This window comes from Schistocerca gregaria, chromosome 6 (genome assembly GCF_023897955.1).
Source record: "Schistocerca gregaria isolate iqSchGreg1 chromosome 6, iqSchGreg1.2, whole genome shotgun sequence".
Lineage (NCBI taxonomy): Eukaryota > Metazoa > Arthropoda > Insecta > Orthoptera > Acrididae > Schistocerca > Schistocerca gregaria.
The window spans coordinates 75605198-75621676 of record NC_064925.1 but is presented as its reverse complement, the minus strand read 5'-3'; the positions used below and the strand labels follow the sequence as shown (position 1 = coordinate 75621676).

Sequence of the window (16479 nt, the reverse complement as noted above, 5' to 3'; positions counted from 1 at the left end):
ATTAGGTAAGTGACCAAAGACTTTTGTGGTAGCATAATTTACCCCCTTCTGAGTCAAAGTTAGATTTAACCTTGAGTAGCAAAGATCATCCTTTCTCCTAGTGTTGTAGCCATGTACACTGCTATTACTTTTGATATCGTTCTGATTGTTAATAACAAATTTCATAAGTGAATATATATATATATATTGTGAGGCAATAGTGAAGATTTCTAGCTCTTTAAATAAGTATCTGCAGGATGATCTTGGATGAGCTCCAGCAATTATTGAGATTACACACTTTTGTGCAATGAACACTCTTTTACTCAATTATGAATTACCCCAGAATATGATGGCATACGAAAGCAGAGAATGAAAATAGGCTCGGTGAGCTAATTTACTCAGATGTATATCGCCAAAATTTGCATTGACCCTGATAGCTTAAGTAGATGAACTCAAACGTTTCAGCAGATCCTCATTGTGTTTTTTCCGGTTCAACCCCTCATCAATGCATACACCTAGAAATTTTAAATATTCTGCTTTAGCTACAGATTTCTGGTTGAAGTCTATATTTATTAATGGTGTCATTCCATTTACTGTGTGGAACTGTATACAGGGTGAGTCACCTAACATTACCGCTGGATATATTTCGTAAACCGCATCAAATACTGACGAATCGATTCCACAGACCGAACGTGAGGAGAGGGGCTAGTGTAATTGGTTAATACAAACCATTAAAAATGCACGGAAGTATGTTTTTTAACACAAAACAACGTTTTTTTTAATGGAACCCTGCTAGTTTTGTTAGCACATCTGAACATATAAACAAATACGTAATCAGTGCCGTTTGTTGCATTGTAAGATGTTAATTACATCCGGAGATACTGTAACCTAAAGTTGACGCTTGAGTACCACTCCTCCGCTGTTCGATCGTGTGCATCGGAGAGCACCGAATTACGTAGGGATCCAAAGGGAACGGTGATGGACCTTAGGTACAGAAGAGACTGAAACAGCACATTACGTCCACATGCTAACACCTTTTTATTGGTCTTTTTCACTGACGCACATGTACATTACCATGAGAGGTGAGGTACACGTACACACGTGATTTCCGTTTTCAATTACGAAGTGGAATAAATTGTGTCCCGACATGTCAGGCCAATAGATGTTCAATGTGGTGGCCATCCTTTGCTGCACACAACTGCAATGTCTGGCGTAATAAATGTCGTACACGCCGCAGTACATCTGGTGTAATGTCGCCGCAGGCTTCCACAATACGTTGTTTCATATCCTCTGGGGTTGTAGGCACATCACGGTACACATTCTCCTTTAACGTACCCCACAGAAAGAAGTCCAGAGGTATAAGATCAGGAGAACGGGCTGGCCAATTTAAGCGTCCTCCACGTCCTATGAAACGCCCGTCGAACATCCTGTCAAGGGTCAGCCTAGTGTTAATTGCGGAATGTGCAGGTGCACCATCATGCTGATACCACATGCGTCGACGCGTTTCCAGTGGGACATTTTCGAGCAACGTTGGCAGATCATTCTGTAGAAACGCGTTGTATGTTGCAGTTGTTTGGACCCCTGCAATGAAGTGAGGACCAATGAGGTGGTCGCCAATGATTCCGCACCATACATTTACAGTCCACGGTTGCTGTCGCTTTACGTGTCTGAGCCAGCGAGGATTGTCCACGGACCAGTAATGCATGTTCCGTAGATTCACTGCCCCGTGGTTTGTGAAACCCGCTTCATCGGTAAACAGGTAGAACTGCAACGCATTCTCTGTTAATGCCCATTGACAGAATTGCACTCGATGATTAAAGTCATCACCATGTAATTGCTGATGTAGCGACACATGAAACGGGTCAAAGCGGTGACGATGCAGTATGCACATGACACTACTTTGACTCAGTCCACCGGCTCTTGCAATGTCCCGTGTGTGGGTTCATGGCAACAGCAGCTAACACACCAACTGCACCCGCTTCTCCTGTGACGGGCCTGTTACGGACCCGTTTGCGCGCTACGACCATACCTGTTGCATACAGTTGGCGGTAGATGTTTTGCAATGTGCGGCAAGTTGGATGCTCTCTGTCCGGGTACCGTTCTGCATACACCCTGCAGGCTTCAGCTGCATTTCGTCGACACTCGCCATAGATGAGTATCATCTCCGCCTTTTCGGAGTTCGAATACACCATGGTCACAGTTCCTACAACACTACACTATCACAGACGTCTGGCGACACGGTGTACTACAGTTGGTCTGCGTGCGGAGACGAATGCAGAATAACAATAGCAGCAAGCGCTTCGTGCGGACACTGCGACAGCTAGACCAAACCACAACAGTGCACTACAGCCACACTCGTAAACACGGTCGTCATCATAAACATGTCCCTGCAGATGCTGCTCGCCGACCGTGGCCCGTGTTGGTTACAACACGCAACTGAACGTCGGAGGTTTCAAGCGTCAACTTTAGGTTACAATATCTCCGGATGTAATTAACATTTTACAATGCAACAAACGGCACTGATTACGTATTTGTTTATATGTTCAGATGAGCTAGCAAAACTAACGTGGTTCCATTAGAAAAAACGTAGGTTTGTGGTAAAAAACATACTTCCGTGCATTTTTGTATGGTTTTTATTAAACAATTACACTAGACCCTCTCCTCACGTTCGGTCTGTGGAATCGGTTCGTCAGTATTTGATGTGGTTTACGAAATATATCCAGCGGTAGCGTTAGGTGACTCGCCCTGTATACTGTTTTGTCAAAGTTTAATGAGAACCCATTTTCAGAGAACCACTTAATGATTTTCTGAAAAACATCGTTTACTATTTCACCAGTTAATTCTTGTCTGTCAGGTGTGATAGCTATACTTGTATCATTTGCAAAAAGTACCAGCTTTGCAGGTTCGTGAATATATAATGGCAAGTCATTAATATATATTAAGAACAGCAGAGGACCCCATTCTTGATTGTTCCCCAGTTTGAGAAATCACCGCCTTCCTGCACTCTTCCGGTTAGGTATGATGTAAACCTAGCGGGCTGTGTTGTTGTCGGTTGGGTGCGCAGGAACTACTGCGAGCTGTGCCTGTTCGAGTTCCCGGTGACGCGGATCCCGCGCTACAGCGTGGCGCGCTCGCTGCGCCTGTGGTTCTGCCACCCGCGCGTGCGCCAGAGCCTCATGGAGGACCTGCTGGTGCTGGCGGCGCTCACCTTCGTCGTGGCGGGCATCGTGGCCGTCTGCCTGCTGGGCCTGCAGTACTTCGCCGCCGAGGGCCTCAAGCTGGGCATCTCGCGCGCCTACACCGTCGCCGTCATCTCCTCCTTCATGGCGCTCGTGCTGCTCGGCTACTTCGTCATCGTCTGCCTGCTGGTCCGCGACCTCATCGTGCCGTGGCACGTGTGGTGGCGCCGCTGCGCCGTCGTCCGCATCATCCTCGACTAGCGCCCTCTCCAGGCGCCTTCCGTCAATAAAGACCCCCGTTTTCAGACACCGCCACACGCGGGTATTATTCCACCGTTGGCACACAGTTTACCCTGCCTCTGACGCACGTATGCGCGGACTGACTCGTTGGATGTCCATCTGAGGGATGTCGTGTCAGATTCCGTTCAAATTTGGCGTAATATCGTAAAAAAAAAAAACCCGAGCTGATTGGAGAGCCCTGTCCACAACGCTCCAAACGTTGTCAATTGGAAGAGAGGTCCGGGACCTTGCCGACGGGGTTTGGCATGCACGAAGACAGGCAATAGAACCTCCCGCCGTGTGCGGGCGAGCAGTATCTTTCTGAAGTGTAAGCCATGAAGGGTCAAAAAAGCAGAGTATAGAATATCGTAGATATTCCACTGTGCTGTAAGGGTGCCATAGATGACTACCAAGGGCGTTCTGCTATGAAATGAAATGGTACCCCAGAACGTCGCACCTGCCAGCCGGACCGCATGGTGGGCGGGGGTCAGAGTTGTATCGCATAGCTCTCTGGCGCGTCTCCAGACATTGAAAGCTTTAGGACGGCTCCCAAACCCAAGGTCCTCAGCGGTACTTTTGGGGCAGCCGCCAAAAATAATTAATGACAAGAATTGCTCCAGCTAGAATAAAGAGATAACTTATCTTTATTTCTGACGAAACGTGCACTAGCAACACAAGTCCGAGAAATGTCCAACAGTAATCCGGGTACTGAGCCTTGTCGAATACAATAGCAAATATCTCACTGCAATGGCTCCACTATAAACTCCAAGAAAGGCTAGCAATAGACAATAGACTGTCAGTCTCGGGGCCAGCGCTCCTTCTTATATGCAAAAGGCAGAGTGTGCTGCGGACCCGAGCTCAGCCATGGCGCGACCTCTTCTGTTGGCGGTAACGCCCTGAGACGCCGACGGCCGCAAGAGGAACTGTGACCAGCGATGTAACGGTCAGGGCGCCCGTGCGCGAGTTGGTTGGTTGGTTGGTTGGGTCTGCGGATACAACAGAAAGATTACCGTCAAACCTCCTTGGCTAGGGACGCCCGATGCAAGTTGATGTCGTCAAGCCCTGAATGAAAATTGCGCAACGGATATCCGTGGAGGGGAGCTTGAGAGCACTACCTAGAGAGCGTGCCCTTTCTGTACGATACCAGGCAAGGGGCTGGAGGGCTCACACTCTGACGTGTGGGTCCCTGCATTCTATATCTTTTATTTTCAATGAGTTCCTTTAACTTGACTCCTATGTCATTTTTAGGGGTATGTTAAAGATTGATGACAACTGATCACCTATTTATTTTCTACACCTACATCTACATCCATACTCCGCAAGCCACCTGACGGTGTGTGGCGGATGGTACCTTGAGTACCTCTATCGGTTCTCCCTTCTATTCCAGTCTCGTATTGTTCGTGGAAAGAAGGATTGTCGGTATGCTTCTGTGTGGGCTCTAATCTCTGATTTTATCCTCACGGTCTCTTCGCGAGATGTACGTAGGACGGAGCAATATAATGCTCGACTCTTCAGTGAAGATATGTTCTCGAAACTTTAACAAAAGCCCGTACCGAGCTACTGAGCGTCTCTCCTGCAGAGTCTTCCACTGGAGTTTATCTATCATCTCCGTAACGTTTTCGCGATTACTAAATGATCCTGTAACGAAGCGCGCTGCTCTCCGTTGGATCTTCTCTATCTCTTATATCAACCCTATCTGGTACGGATAACAAATTGCTGAGCAGTGGGCGAACAAGCGTACTGTAACCTACTTACTTTGTTTTCGGATTGCTTTCCCTTAGGATTCTTCCAATGAATCTCAGTCTGGCATCTGCTTTACCGACGATCAACTTTATATGATCATTCCATTTTTAAACCACTCCTAATGCGTACCCCCAGATAATTCATGGAATTAACTGCTTCCAGTTGCTGACCTGCTATATTGTAGATAAATGATGAAGGATCTTTCTTTCTTTCTATGTATTCGCAGCGCTCTACACTTGTCTACATTGAGATTTAATTGTCATTCCCTGCACCATACATCAATTCGCTGCAGATCCTCCTGCATTTCAGTACAATTTTCCATTGTTACAACCTCTCGATACACCACAGCATCATCTGCAAAAAGCCTCAGTGTACTTCCGATGCCATCTACAAGGTCATTTGTGTATAATGTAAAAAGCAACGGTCCTATGACACTCCCCTGCGGCACACTGAAATCACTCCTACTTCGGAAGACTTGTCTCCATTGAGAATGACATCTTCGATATTCTACTGCGCTGTAGATGAGTACCAAGGGCGTTCTGCTATGAAATGAAATGGCACTCCAGAACGTCACACCTGGCGGCCGGACCGCATGGTGGGCGGGGGTCAGAGTTGTATCGCATCGCTCTCTGGCGCGTCCCCACACATTGAAAGTTTTGGGACGACTCCCAAACCCAAGGTCCTCGGCGGGTACTTTTGGGGCAGCCACTTAAAATTGTATAAAGCGTGTGTAGTGACCAGGACGTAGCTATGTCCGTGGGCCGAAAAATAATTAATGACATGAACTGCGCCAGCTAGAATGAAGAGACAACTTATCTTTATTTCTGACAAAACGTGCACCAGCAACACAAGTCCGAGAAATGTCCAAGAGTAATCCGGGTACTGAACCTAGTCGAAAAATAGCAAATATCACACTGCAATGGCTCCACTATAAACTCCACGAAAGGCTAGCAATAGACAGTAGACTGTCCGTCTCGGGGCCAGCGCTCCTCCTTATATGCAGAAGGCAAGCGCGCTGCGGGCCTGAGCTCAGCCATGGCGCGACCTCTTCTGTCGGCGGTGACGCCCTGAGACGCCTACGGCCGCGACAGGTACTGTGGACAGCGATGTCAAGGCGCGCTTCTGAGAGTTGGTTGGTTGATTGGGTTTGTGGATACAACAGAAAGATTACCGTCAAACTTCCTTGCCTAGGGACGCCCGATGCAAGTTGATGTCGTCAAGCCCTGAATGAAAACTGCGCAACGGATAACCGGGGAGGGGAGCTTGAGAGCGCTACCTAGAGAGCGTGCTCTTTCTGTATTATACTAGGCAAGAGGCTGGAGGACTCACACGCTTACGTGTGGGTCCCTGCATTCTATACCTTTTATTTTCAATGAATTCCTTTAACTTGACTCCTATGTGATTTTTAGGGTATGTTAAAGATTGATGAGAACTGATTACCTATTTGTTTTAAACATTATCACTCGACTTTACACCGACTGCAGCAAATGTTCCAGTTTACAGAGATTACAATTTTACAACTTATAGCTCGAGTATATTATATACCAATCTGCACCCACATTTCTACGGACAAGATGCAGTTGCGTTGGCCAAATGTATACCACCAAAGTCTCCCAATATTTTACACGGGACATCCACTATCTGAGGAGGATAACGGGCAAACTGGGTACCAGATACATTAACACAGGGAGTCAAATTTCCGAAATTGAACGATAACATTCATTTCCTTACACAATCCGAAGTTGGAAATAAAAGAATTAGTGCAAATACTCAAATACCTCTCTTCCACGCGTGAACATCGAGACAGAACCACTGAGGCATGTCTGCTCACTTACCCATCTTCTGCAACACTCACAGAATATCGCGGGCACCCTGAAGTCTTCCTGGGCCCCGGCGGAGGGGTTGGTCGAAACAGTTGACCGTGACCAACCTCTCCACCCCAAATCTTGTGACACTGGAACATCTGCCTATGATGTCTCTCTGATCCTCTACCCAGGAGTAAGGTTGGCACTACTATACTACAGAACTACTTACCAACTGAGATTTGGCGACGCTTTATGTAAAGGTGTGAGGAGGATTAGGAAAGTTCATGTGGAGATTCACATACACATACAAGAAATGCATAATACGCGACACATATAAACACGTATTATGAAGCCTCACACGTTTCCTTCCACCCGTCCACATGGGCTCTGTTGCACCCTCGGCAGGCCGCGTCGTGCAATAAAATTGGCGGCCGAGCCGCCTCCGTTAGTATTTCCCGGTGCGAGCGAGCAGCGAAACCTGCTGCTTATGGAGCGGAAACGACTGTACCGTTTCGACATGACTTCGCTGGCCATCTGGACTCAGTTCGAAGTGTGTCTCATGACTCAAGCCGTCGGCTCGTTTGAAACCTGTCGACAGAAAAGAATTTGCGTGCCTAGTATTTTGTAGGAAAGGGGAGGAGAGGTGGTGCCGGATAACCAGATTTTACACTAAAGTAGATAGATATACATTCTGTAAGCTGAAGCCTTGTCGATATCACCATTCTCTTCTGTTCCTGGCTGTTCATATCAGTTCCATAAAACTGTCACGTCCTATCCATTTCCTGATCATTTCTAAATACTTTAATCTGTGTTGTCCTCTTCCGTTGTTTCCTACAACATTTTTTTCAAGACTGCAAGTGATGACAATATTGTGTCCATTCAATGTAAAGTAAATTTTATTTTTCTCTTTCCCGTTTCCTTTCTTCGTTAACTTCCCTCAAGACTTCCATGTTGGTTTTTCTTTCCTTCCATTCCGTACACGTCTCTTCCCGCCGGCCGGAGTGGCCGAGCGGTTCTAGGCGCTACAGCCTGGAGCCGCGCTACCGCTACGGTCGCAGTTCGAATCTTGCCTCGGGCATGGTTGTGTGTGATGTCCTTAGGCTAGTTAGGTTCAAATGGTTCAAATGGCGTTGAGCACTATGGGACTTAACTTCTGAGGTCATCAGTCCCCTAGAACTTAGAACTACTTAACACTAACTAACCTAAGGACTTCACACACATCCATGCCCGAGGCAGGATTCGAACCTGCGACCGTAGCGGACACGCGGTTCCAGACTGAAGCGCCTAGAACCGCTCGGTCACTCCGGCCGACTCTAGGTTAGTTAGGTTTAAGTAGTTCTAAGCTCTAGGGGACTGATGACCTCAGAAGTTAAGTCCCATACTGCTCAGAGCCATTTGAACCATTTGTAACTTCCCACCTTATTCACCTTTCAGCAGCTTCAAGTCGATTCCCTTCCAGTTAACCGAGAGTCCAACTCTGACTTCCAAAGTGCAGTGTACTCTGTAGAAATGGTTTTTGCAAATGATTTTCTGACACCTATTTTCTATATAGGGCCTGAGCTGTGGGCTCAGTGGTGGATAGTTTGGTGTGGTGTGACGGGGGCAAGATTTGTCAGATGCTGGGGATCGGTAGTGAGACATTATTAACAGAATGCTTTTTCACTGCACATGGATACACAGTTGTTTAAGGTGGCAAGCAGCCAGTTGAAGCACAATAAAGGCCTGTCCACATTGATGCCTGCGTGGCTTGCAGTATGGCATAGCAGCCAAGTCCTTCAGGCTGAGCTGACCCTGGCATCCCAGATCGCAGACAGAGCCTCACAGGTCCCACCTTGGGACTGGTTAGCTGCAACTGTCAACTGGCCTTTGCAAGTGAGAGCTGTTGGTCTCTGCCACTGAGGATATTATGTGGCAACAATGACTGAATCTGGACTAATTTTCCAGACCCACTAGCAGTTCAGGATTTCACCCTGTCTCAAGTCTTCTCTTCACGGTTTCACCTTGGTTACTTTCAAAGTGTTTGTACGTTGTGGAACCACTCTTGTGTACGACTTCAATCTTGTTACTTCACTGTGTGTGGTCAAAGGAATGACATTACTTCTTTCTCCATGATGTCACTCTGCTGCATCGGCGCTGTGGTCATCCACCTCAGGTGCTGTGTGGTGATTAACTAGGTGGTGTGCTCATGCTACATCAATATCGGCTTCCTTCCTTATTGGTATTGCAATCTAGATATGGTGTACTAGCCTGCCTTGGCTTCAGCTCTTGTGCTGTCACTGGCTAGTGAAAACAAAAAATTTTCACTTACACCACGACTACTATTCTGGGGTGCAAAAATTCAAATGATTGCTGCTTAAAAATTTTTTCTTAATCATAAATACCTGTTTTGCGAATGCAGTCCTCCTCTTTACTCCCATTCAGTATCTATCGTATTCAGTGATTATACTACCGAGATTTCAAAATTGTTTCACTTGATCAATTCTGACGTCATCAGTTTGTATGTAGATTTTATTTTGTCCCATATTTTCCTGCAGTATCATTACTTTCGGTTCCCTTTGTTATTTTTAATTCCTATCCGACAAGAGTTACAGCATTCTACTCCTTTCTGGAGTGTGCAACTATTACTACATCACCAGCAAACCACATACAATGTGTCCTTTCACCATTGGCTTTTACTTCCATTGCCTTCTCTTTCGTGATCTGAGTAACTTTCACAATCAACACATTAAATAAACACGGAGGTAGGGTATATCTTTCTCTAAATCCTTTACAAATCCATACAAATGCTGACACAACACTAGACTCACACTTGTTAAACTGTTCTGGCCTATTACAACGATTAATCCCCTTTTGTGATGGCCTTCTTGAAATCTGGTTGTAGCGTGTGTGCAGGTTGATTTACACCATGGCTCGCTACTGAGTGTATGAAGGACTCATTCACATCCTGTCTCGTTACAGGCTGTCAGTGGCAAGCTAGGGTGTGAAACAGTGTCTCACGAAAGCTGCAGCACCGCCCCCCCCCCCCCCTTCCAAAATTTTAGTTACAGATGATGAAGCAGTGTGTTACATTCAGTGTCAGACAGTAGGATGTGAAAAGGTACTAGCATGTCATATCATAAAGAATATTACTTCGTTAATATTATTTAAGATACGACGTACTAGTACCATATCTTCTCAGTTTAATAAGTCACAATTACAAAATACTAACACGAATTCTTTACAGAGGAACGGAAAAGTGCTATAAGCCGACATCGGGGAAGATCAGTTTGGGTTCCAGAGAAATATAGGAACATACAAGGCAATACTAACTGTATGACTTCTCATAAAAGATAGGATAAGGAAATCTAAACCTACGTTTCTAGCATTTGTAGAGTTGGAGAAAGCTTTTTTGACAGTGTTGACTGGAGTACTCTTTCGAATTCTAAAGGTATCAGGGGTAAAATACAGGGAGCGAAAGGCTATTTACAGCTTGTACAGAAACCAGATGGCAGTAATAAGAGTCGAGGGGCACGAAATGGAAGCAGTGGTTGAAAAGGATGTGAGACAGGTTTGTAGCATATCGAAGATGTTATTCAGTCTGTATATTGAGCAGGCAGAAAGGAAACAAAAGGAAAATTTGAAGTCGAAATTAAAATCCAGAGAGAACAAATGAAAACCTTGAGGTTCGCCGATGACATTGTAATTCTGTCAGAGACAGCAAAGGACTTGGAAGAGCAGTTGAACGGATTGGGCTGTGTTTTAAACGGAGGACATAAGATGAACACCATCAAAAGCAAAATGAAGACAATGGAATATAGTCGAATTAAATCAGTTGATGCTGAGATAATTAGATTAGGAAACGATGGTAAAAAAAGCGTTTCTCAAGAAGGGAAACTTGTAAACATCGAGTGTAGATTTAAGTGTCAGGAAGTCGTTTCTGATAGTATTTGTATGGAGTGTAGCCATGTATGGAAGTGAAACATGGACGATAAGTATTTTAGACAAGAAGAGAATAGAAGCTTTGGAAATGTGGTGCTAAAGAAGAATGCTGAATATTGGATGGGTAGATTACATAACTAATGAGGAGGAATTGAATAGAATTGGAGAGGAATTTGTGGTATAACTTGACTAGAAGGAGGGATCGGTGGGTACGACACTTTCTGAGGCATCAAGGAATCACCCATTTAGTACTTGTGGGAAGCGTGAAGGGTAAAAATCGTAGAGGAAAATTAAAAGGTGAAGACAATAAGCAGATTCAAAAGGATGTAGGTTCCAGTTGTTACTTCGAGATGCAGAGCTTTGCACAGGAAATAGCAGCATGGAGAGGTACGTCAAAACAGACTTTGGAATGAAGACCACAACAACAACAACAACATTAACTCGTTCGCAGGATAGTCATGAAATTAACTTCATGACTCGAACATGGTTATAGGAGACAAAAATTTTGCTTCTGGGCACATGTTCAACTAACGAAAAGTATAACTGTATTCTAATACTATGATATTTGTAATAAGAGGGTAAGGAAGTGCACAGATGAAAATTTTATGATGGTGAAATAGTGCATTTACTAAACGTGTACTTTTCGTGCACGGGTCACTCACTGACACACTTCGAATATTTCCCTTACGCTAGCATTGTGCTAAGAGTCGTCTCGCTCTAGACCTCTTGTTCTCCAGCCACGAGTTTCAAGCAGGTGTAAAGGTCACAAGTAAAGAGAGAGCTTCATGCTCGTGCTGGTACGGTGATTAGGCATTAGCTGTATGGGGTCACGCATATTTTCTTAGTTGCTGCTCATGTATTGTCCTTCAGTCACCAGATTCTTTAGTACCTAAGCACCTCTATATCGTTTCCACGTTGTTCCAGAGACTGCACTAAATTGTTTAACTGGGGCCTCTGTTGGAAGTCTGTTGGTAACTGTGGAAGATGATAAAAGTATATTAAGTAAGGAGGATATAAGATGAAACATCAACACCAACAAAAGCAAAACGAGGATAATGGAATGTAGTCGAATAAAATCGGGTGATGCTGAGGGTATTAGATTAGGAAATGAGACGCTTAAAGTAGTAAATGAGTTTTGCTATTTGGGGAGCAAAGTAACTAATGATGATCGAAGCACAGAGGATGTAAAATGTAGACTGGTAATGGCAAGGAAAGCGTTTCTGAAGAAGAGAAATTTGTTAACATCGAGTATAGATTTAAGTGTCAGGAAGTCTTTACTGAAAGTGTTTGTATGGAGTGTAGCCATGGATGGAAGTGAAACGTGGACGATAAATAGTTTAGACAAAAAGAGAATAGAAGCTTTCGAAATGTGGTGCTACAGAAGGATATTGAAGATTAGATGGGTAGATCACATAACTAAGGAGGAGGTACTGAGTAGAATTGGGGAGAAGAGAAATTTGTGGCACAACTTGACTAGAAGAAGGGATCGATTGGTAGGACATATTCTGTGGCATCAAGGGATCACCAGTTTAGTATTTGAGGGCAGCGTGGAGGGTAAAAATCATAGAGGGAGCCCTAGTGACGAATACACTAAGCATATTCAGAAGGATGTAGGTTGCAGTAGGTACTGGGAGATGAAGAAGCTTGCACAGGATAGAGTAGCATGGAGAGCTGCATCAAACCAGTCTCATGACTGAAGACCACAACAACAACAACAACAAGTATTTAATTGCAGAGTCGCCACTATCTGTGACAGAGCAGCGTCTCGACTTTCTTAACCATAGATTATCAACTGAAAAAAAGTGATGAGACACATGCGTAGCATGAAACACAGTAACCATTTAACAACAATTAATTTAAGTAAATTTATTGGCACGTAAGGGCAAAAAACAAATACGTAATACATAATTCAACAGGTAAATAAATAGCAGAAAATTGTCGACATCTCTAATCCCACAAACTCATCCACGTGTACTACCACACTTCCGTGATACTTTTTGTCGGCCAATCTCGCAGAGCACCTAGGGCACGTCCTTATTCTATAAGATTCCACTCCGCAGTGCGGTCCTGCCCAGCAGCTTTGCCGGTTGTCGTCTGCCTCTCACTTACCTGCACGATTATGAAATGAGCCAATCAGCTTTCAGCAGATTCTCCACTGACAGTCTTATAACCTTTTCTTCTTTCAAATACAGACTTAAAAGCGTCCGACAAAGGTATGGAAACACCGCGAGGAATGATGCGAACATAAATGCAGACGCTAGCCGCGCCTGGAGGTTACGCTGCTGCATTTGACGACGAATGGCACCTGTGCAGTGTTCTTAGGCCGGTATTACACTACCAAATTTCTTTGTCAAATATCTTCGTCAAAGATATTTGATGGTGTAATAGGAACTTTGTCAGCTGTCGTCCAATATTTGATCAAATCTAGGGCCTCGCAGTAGATTTGATCAAAGAAATCGCTTGTCTTCTGTTCACTGCAATGTGACATGTTACCACATGGAGCGCTAGCATCGTTGCAACGTTCTGTAGTCTGTAGTGTTTTTATAAACATTGCCAGTAAATACTATTGGTGTGTGCCGACAACTACAAAATTAATAGAGATGTATGAAGCTGCTGAGGCGCTTTACAACGTGAGGCACCCTGACCTAATATAACATAACCCTCTCCTGTAGCAAGGAATTAAGAGTGTTACAGTGAGCCTGTCTTCTGAAGATGTAGCGGTTCTTAAGTGAATATTGTGCTTTGTGATATGAGGATACACTTCACTGAGGACATACAGAAATGTATGCTCACCCATTCTTAAGTAATTGATGTACGACTTGACGTCTTCCACTGAGAGGTCACGTAACAAGTTTTGTTGAATGCTTTTATCGTGTCGTCGTAAAACCCACGGCTTCACCCAGATTAGATTCGTTTTGCGTTCCATAGATCCTTGCTGAGGGGATCCTCGTGGATGTGGAACATGTCAATTTTTTAAGCTTAAATAACAATAGTAATAGTATGAATAAATAAATCATTTGTTTCTATTTAAAATTTCGTCAATGGAGTAGAAGGAGTTGGCCACTAGTAAGTCTTTCAGGCTCCTTTTAAACTCATCTTTATTTGTAACTACATTTTTTATGTTTGCTGGCAAATTATTGAAGATAAGTGTTCCTGAGTAGTGAACTCCTTTTTGAACTAAAGTAAGTGCTGATAAGTCCTTGTGCAGATCATTTTTGTTCCTGGTATTGTATGTATGAACTGAGTTGTTTGTTGTAAAAAGAGATATATTATTTAGGACAAATTTCATTAAGGAATAAATATACTGAGAGGCAGTAGTTAGTATATCCAGTTCTTTGAAGAGGTTTCTGCAGGACGTCCGTGAATTTACTCCGCAAATCACACATATTACACGCTTTTGGACTCTTAAAACTTTTGTTTGACTTGAAGATTTCCCCCCAAATATTATACCATATGACATTATGGAATGAAAGTAGGCAAAGGGTGCAATCTTTTTCATTTTTATGTTGCCTATGTCTGCTAACACTCGAATTGCAAATACAGATTTGTTAAGGCGTTTCTGCAGTTCTGTGGTGTGCTCCTCCCAACTCAATTTATTATCAAGTTGTAATCCCAGGAATTTAAGACTGTCAACCTCGTATGTATGGTTCCTTTTTTTCCCACCACTTCTTTTCCGCATGTGCACACAGTGCAATTGCGGTACATGCATCTGCTGCTGTTAATAACAAGTTGTTGTCAGACATCTTGAACTTTGACGACAAATTTGATGACAGTGTAATACCCCTTCTAGCGCTACGTCAAAGATCTTTGTCAAATATATTTGACGGAATATTTGATCACATCTTTGATCAAATCTTTGACAAAGAAATTTGATAGTGTAATACCTGCTTTAACATGCTGCACATGTCGATCGTGCCAGAACAGCGCTCTGTATAGTTGTGAGTGCGTCATGTCGGAGACAAGTAAAGTTCTACGTCGGGTGATTGTTGGCGCTCGTATGGGGTGTGCTTCCGTGAACAAGGCAACCGAAGCGTCTGGTGTTTCAAGAGACATCAAATAGAAGATTTGAATCGCGTAAGCGGAAAGCGCAATAACATCATCTGCTATCTCACAATGCGGACGAAAGTGTGTATTGTGTGATCGTGTCGGACGGTCACTGAAGAGAATCGTGACGAAAAATATGTGACGGACAGATGCAAGAGCCACTGCAGAACTGAATGTCCCACTCGCGAACCCTGTCGGCACCAAAAACCACAATAAATTAGCTCCAGAGTAGGGAACTGCTGGGTTCGCTGGAATTCCAAAACCTTCCGTCAGTGATGCAAATGTCTGTTACAGGAAAATCGGGTGCCGAGCCACAAAATGTGGACTATGTAGGATTGGAAAAATGCAGTTTGGTCGGAGGTGTCTTGTTTCTCACTATATCTAAACCCCTGGCCGATTTTACGTCCCAAGAGTGAAACACAGTGGGGTTTGGTGATCCTTTGGGCGGGCATAGCGTGGTATTCTACGGACCCCATTGTTGCCTTGCAAAGTCGCACTACTGCCTAGGATTAAGCGACAATTTTGGCTGATCAATACCATCTCGTGGAACAATGTTTGTTCCCCAGTGGTGTTGCTGCGTTCCAAGAAGACAGGGCCCCTGTTCACACAACTCGCATCGTCCAGAACTGATTTTGTGAACATCTCTCGTGGTCACCACAGTCATCATAACACAATACAAATGAGCCTTAGTGGTCTAACTTGGACAGAAGGAGCTGTCCACCTCTGTCGTAGTTAACTGAACCTGGCACTATTTTTCAGGAAGAACGTAATAAGACTCCCTTGAAAACCATACAGGTTCTGTATTTGTCCATTCCGAGACGACTGGATGTTCTTTTGAAATTTAACGTTTTTCCTACATTTTACTGGGCATGGCAGTGTCTTGTGTTTGTGGTGTTTCCGTATTTCTGTCCACCTCCACTCCACCCACCTATCATCTAATAATTTTATAAGTATGGCTCCCTTGCTTCATGCCACTCACTGTGCTAACAATTCATTATTTCGGATTCAGTATTTCGCCCGCGGTTCTCTTTTCATTCAAAATCTCGCTGCTCTGGAGTGTGGGTGAGCGGGCCGAAGAGATACGCCCTTTCTGTGATGGGTCCTTCGACGAAAAAAAGAATACACGTCGTCATTGTTGAAATGTGCTTGCCGAGGATGCAGCGTTCTCCAAGCGCGCCCGGTGTTATGCCGGCTTTGTACGCTCAAGGAACACAGCCCCACACTGCAGTTTCCTTGCCAACTGCTGGCTCCTCGTTACCTTACGACTCGATTCCAGAGAAGGACCAAAGTTACTCACCCACTAGTCGGAAGAGTGTCCAGCCCGGCAGATTTTACCAACCAACACTAAGATTCCTTCGGACAAGAGCATAGTCCGATTCTACCCGTCTGCTTTGACCATTGAATTTATGATGAGAAATTGGTGATCGGTTGTTTATGGTAATCTTAGTAACTGCTGTACACTGTGCCTTTTGTAAACTTCACTGAAGAGCCAAATAAACTTGTAGACTTTCCAAATATCGCATAGGGCCCCC

General features: G+C 44.5%; 1 protein-coding gene across 1 annotated transcript in view; it reads left to right on the top strand.

Moving 5' to 3' along the window:
* LOC126278728 (E3 ubiquitin-protein ligase MARCHF2-like) overlaps positions 1-3439 on the top strand; it is a 34027-nt gene extending 30588 nt beyond the window's left edge. The window contains exon 3 of the mRNA XM_049979004.1: positions 3044-3439. Coding sequence (XP_049834961.1) covers positions 3044-3419 — 376 coding nt within the window. The 3' untranslated portion in view covers positions 3420-3439. The remainder of the gene's footprint in view (positions 1-3043) is intronic.
* Positions 3440-16479: the final 13040 nt, after the last annotated feature.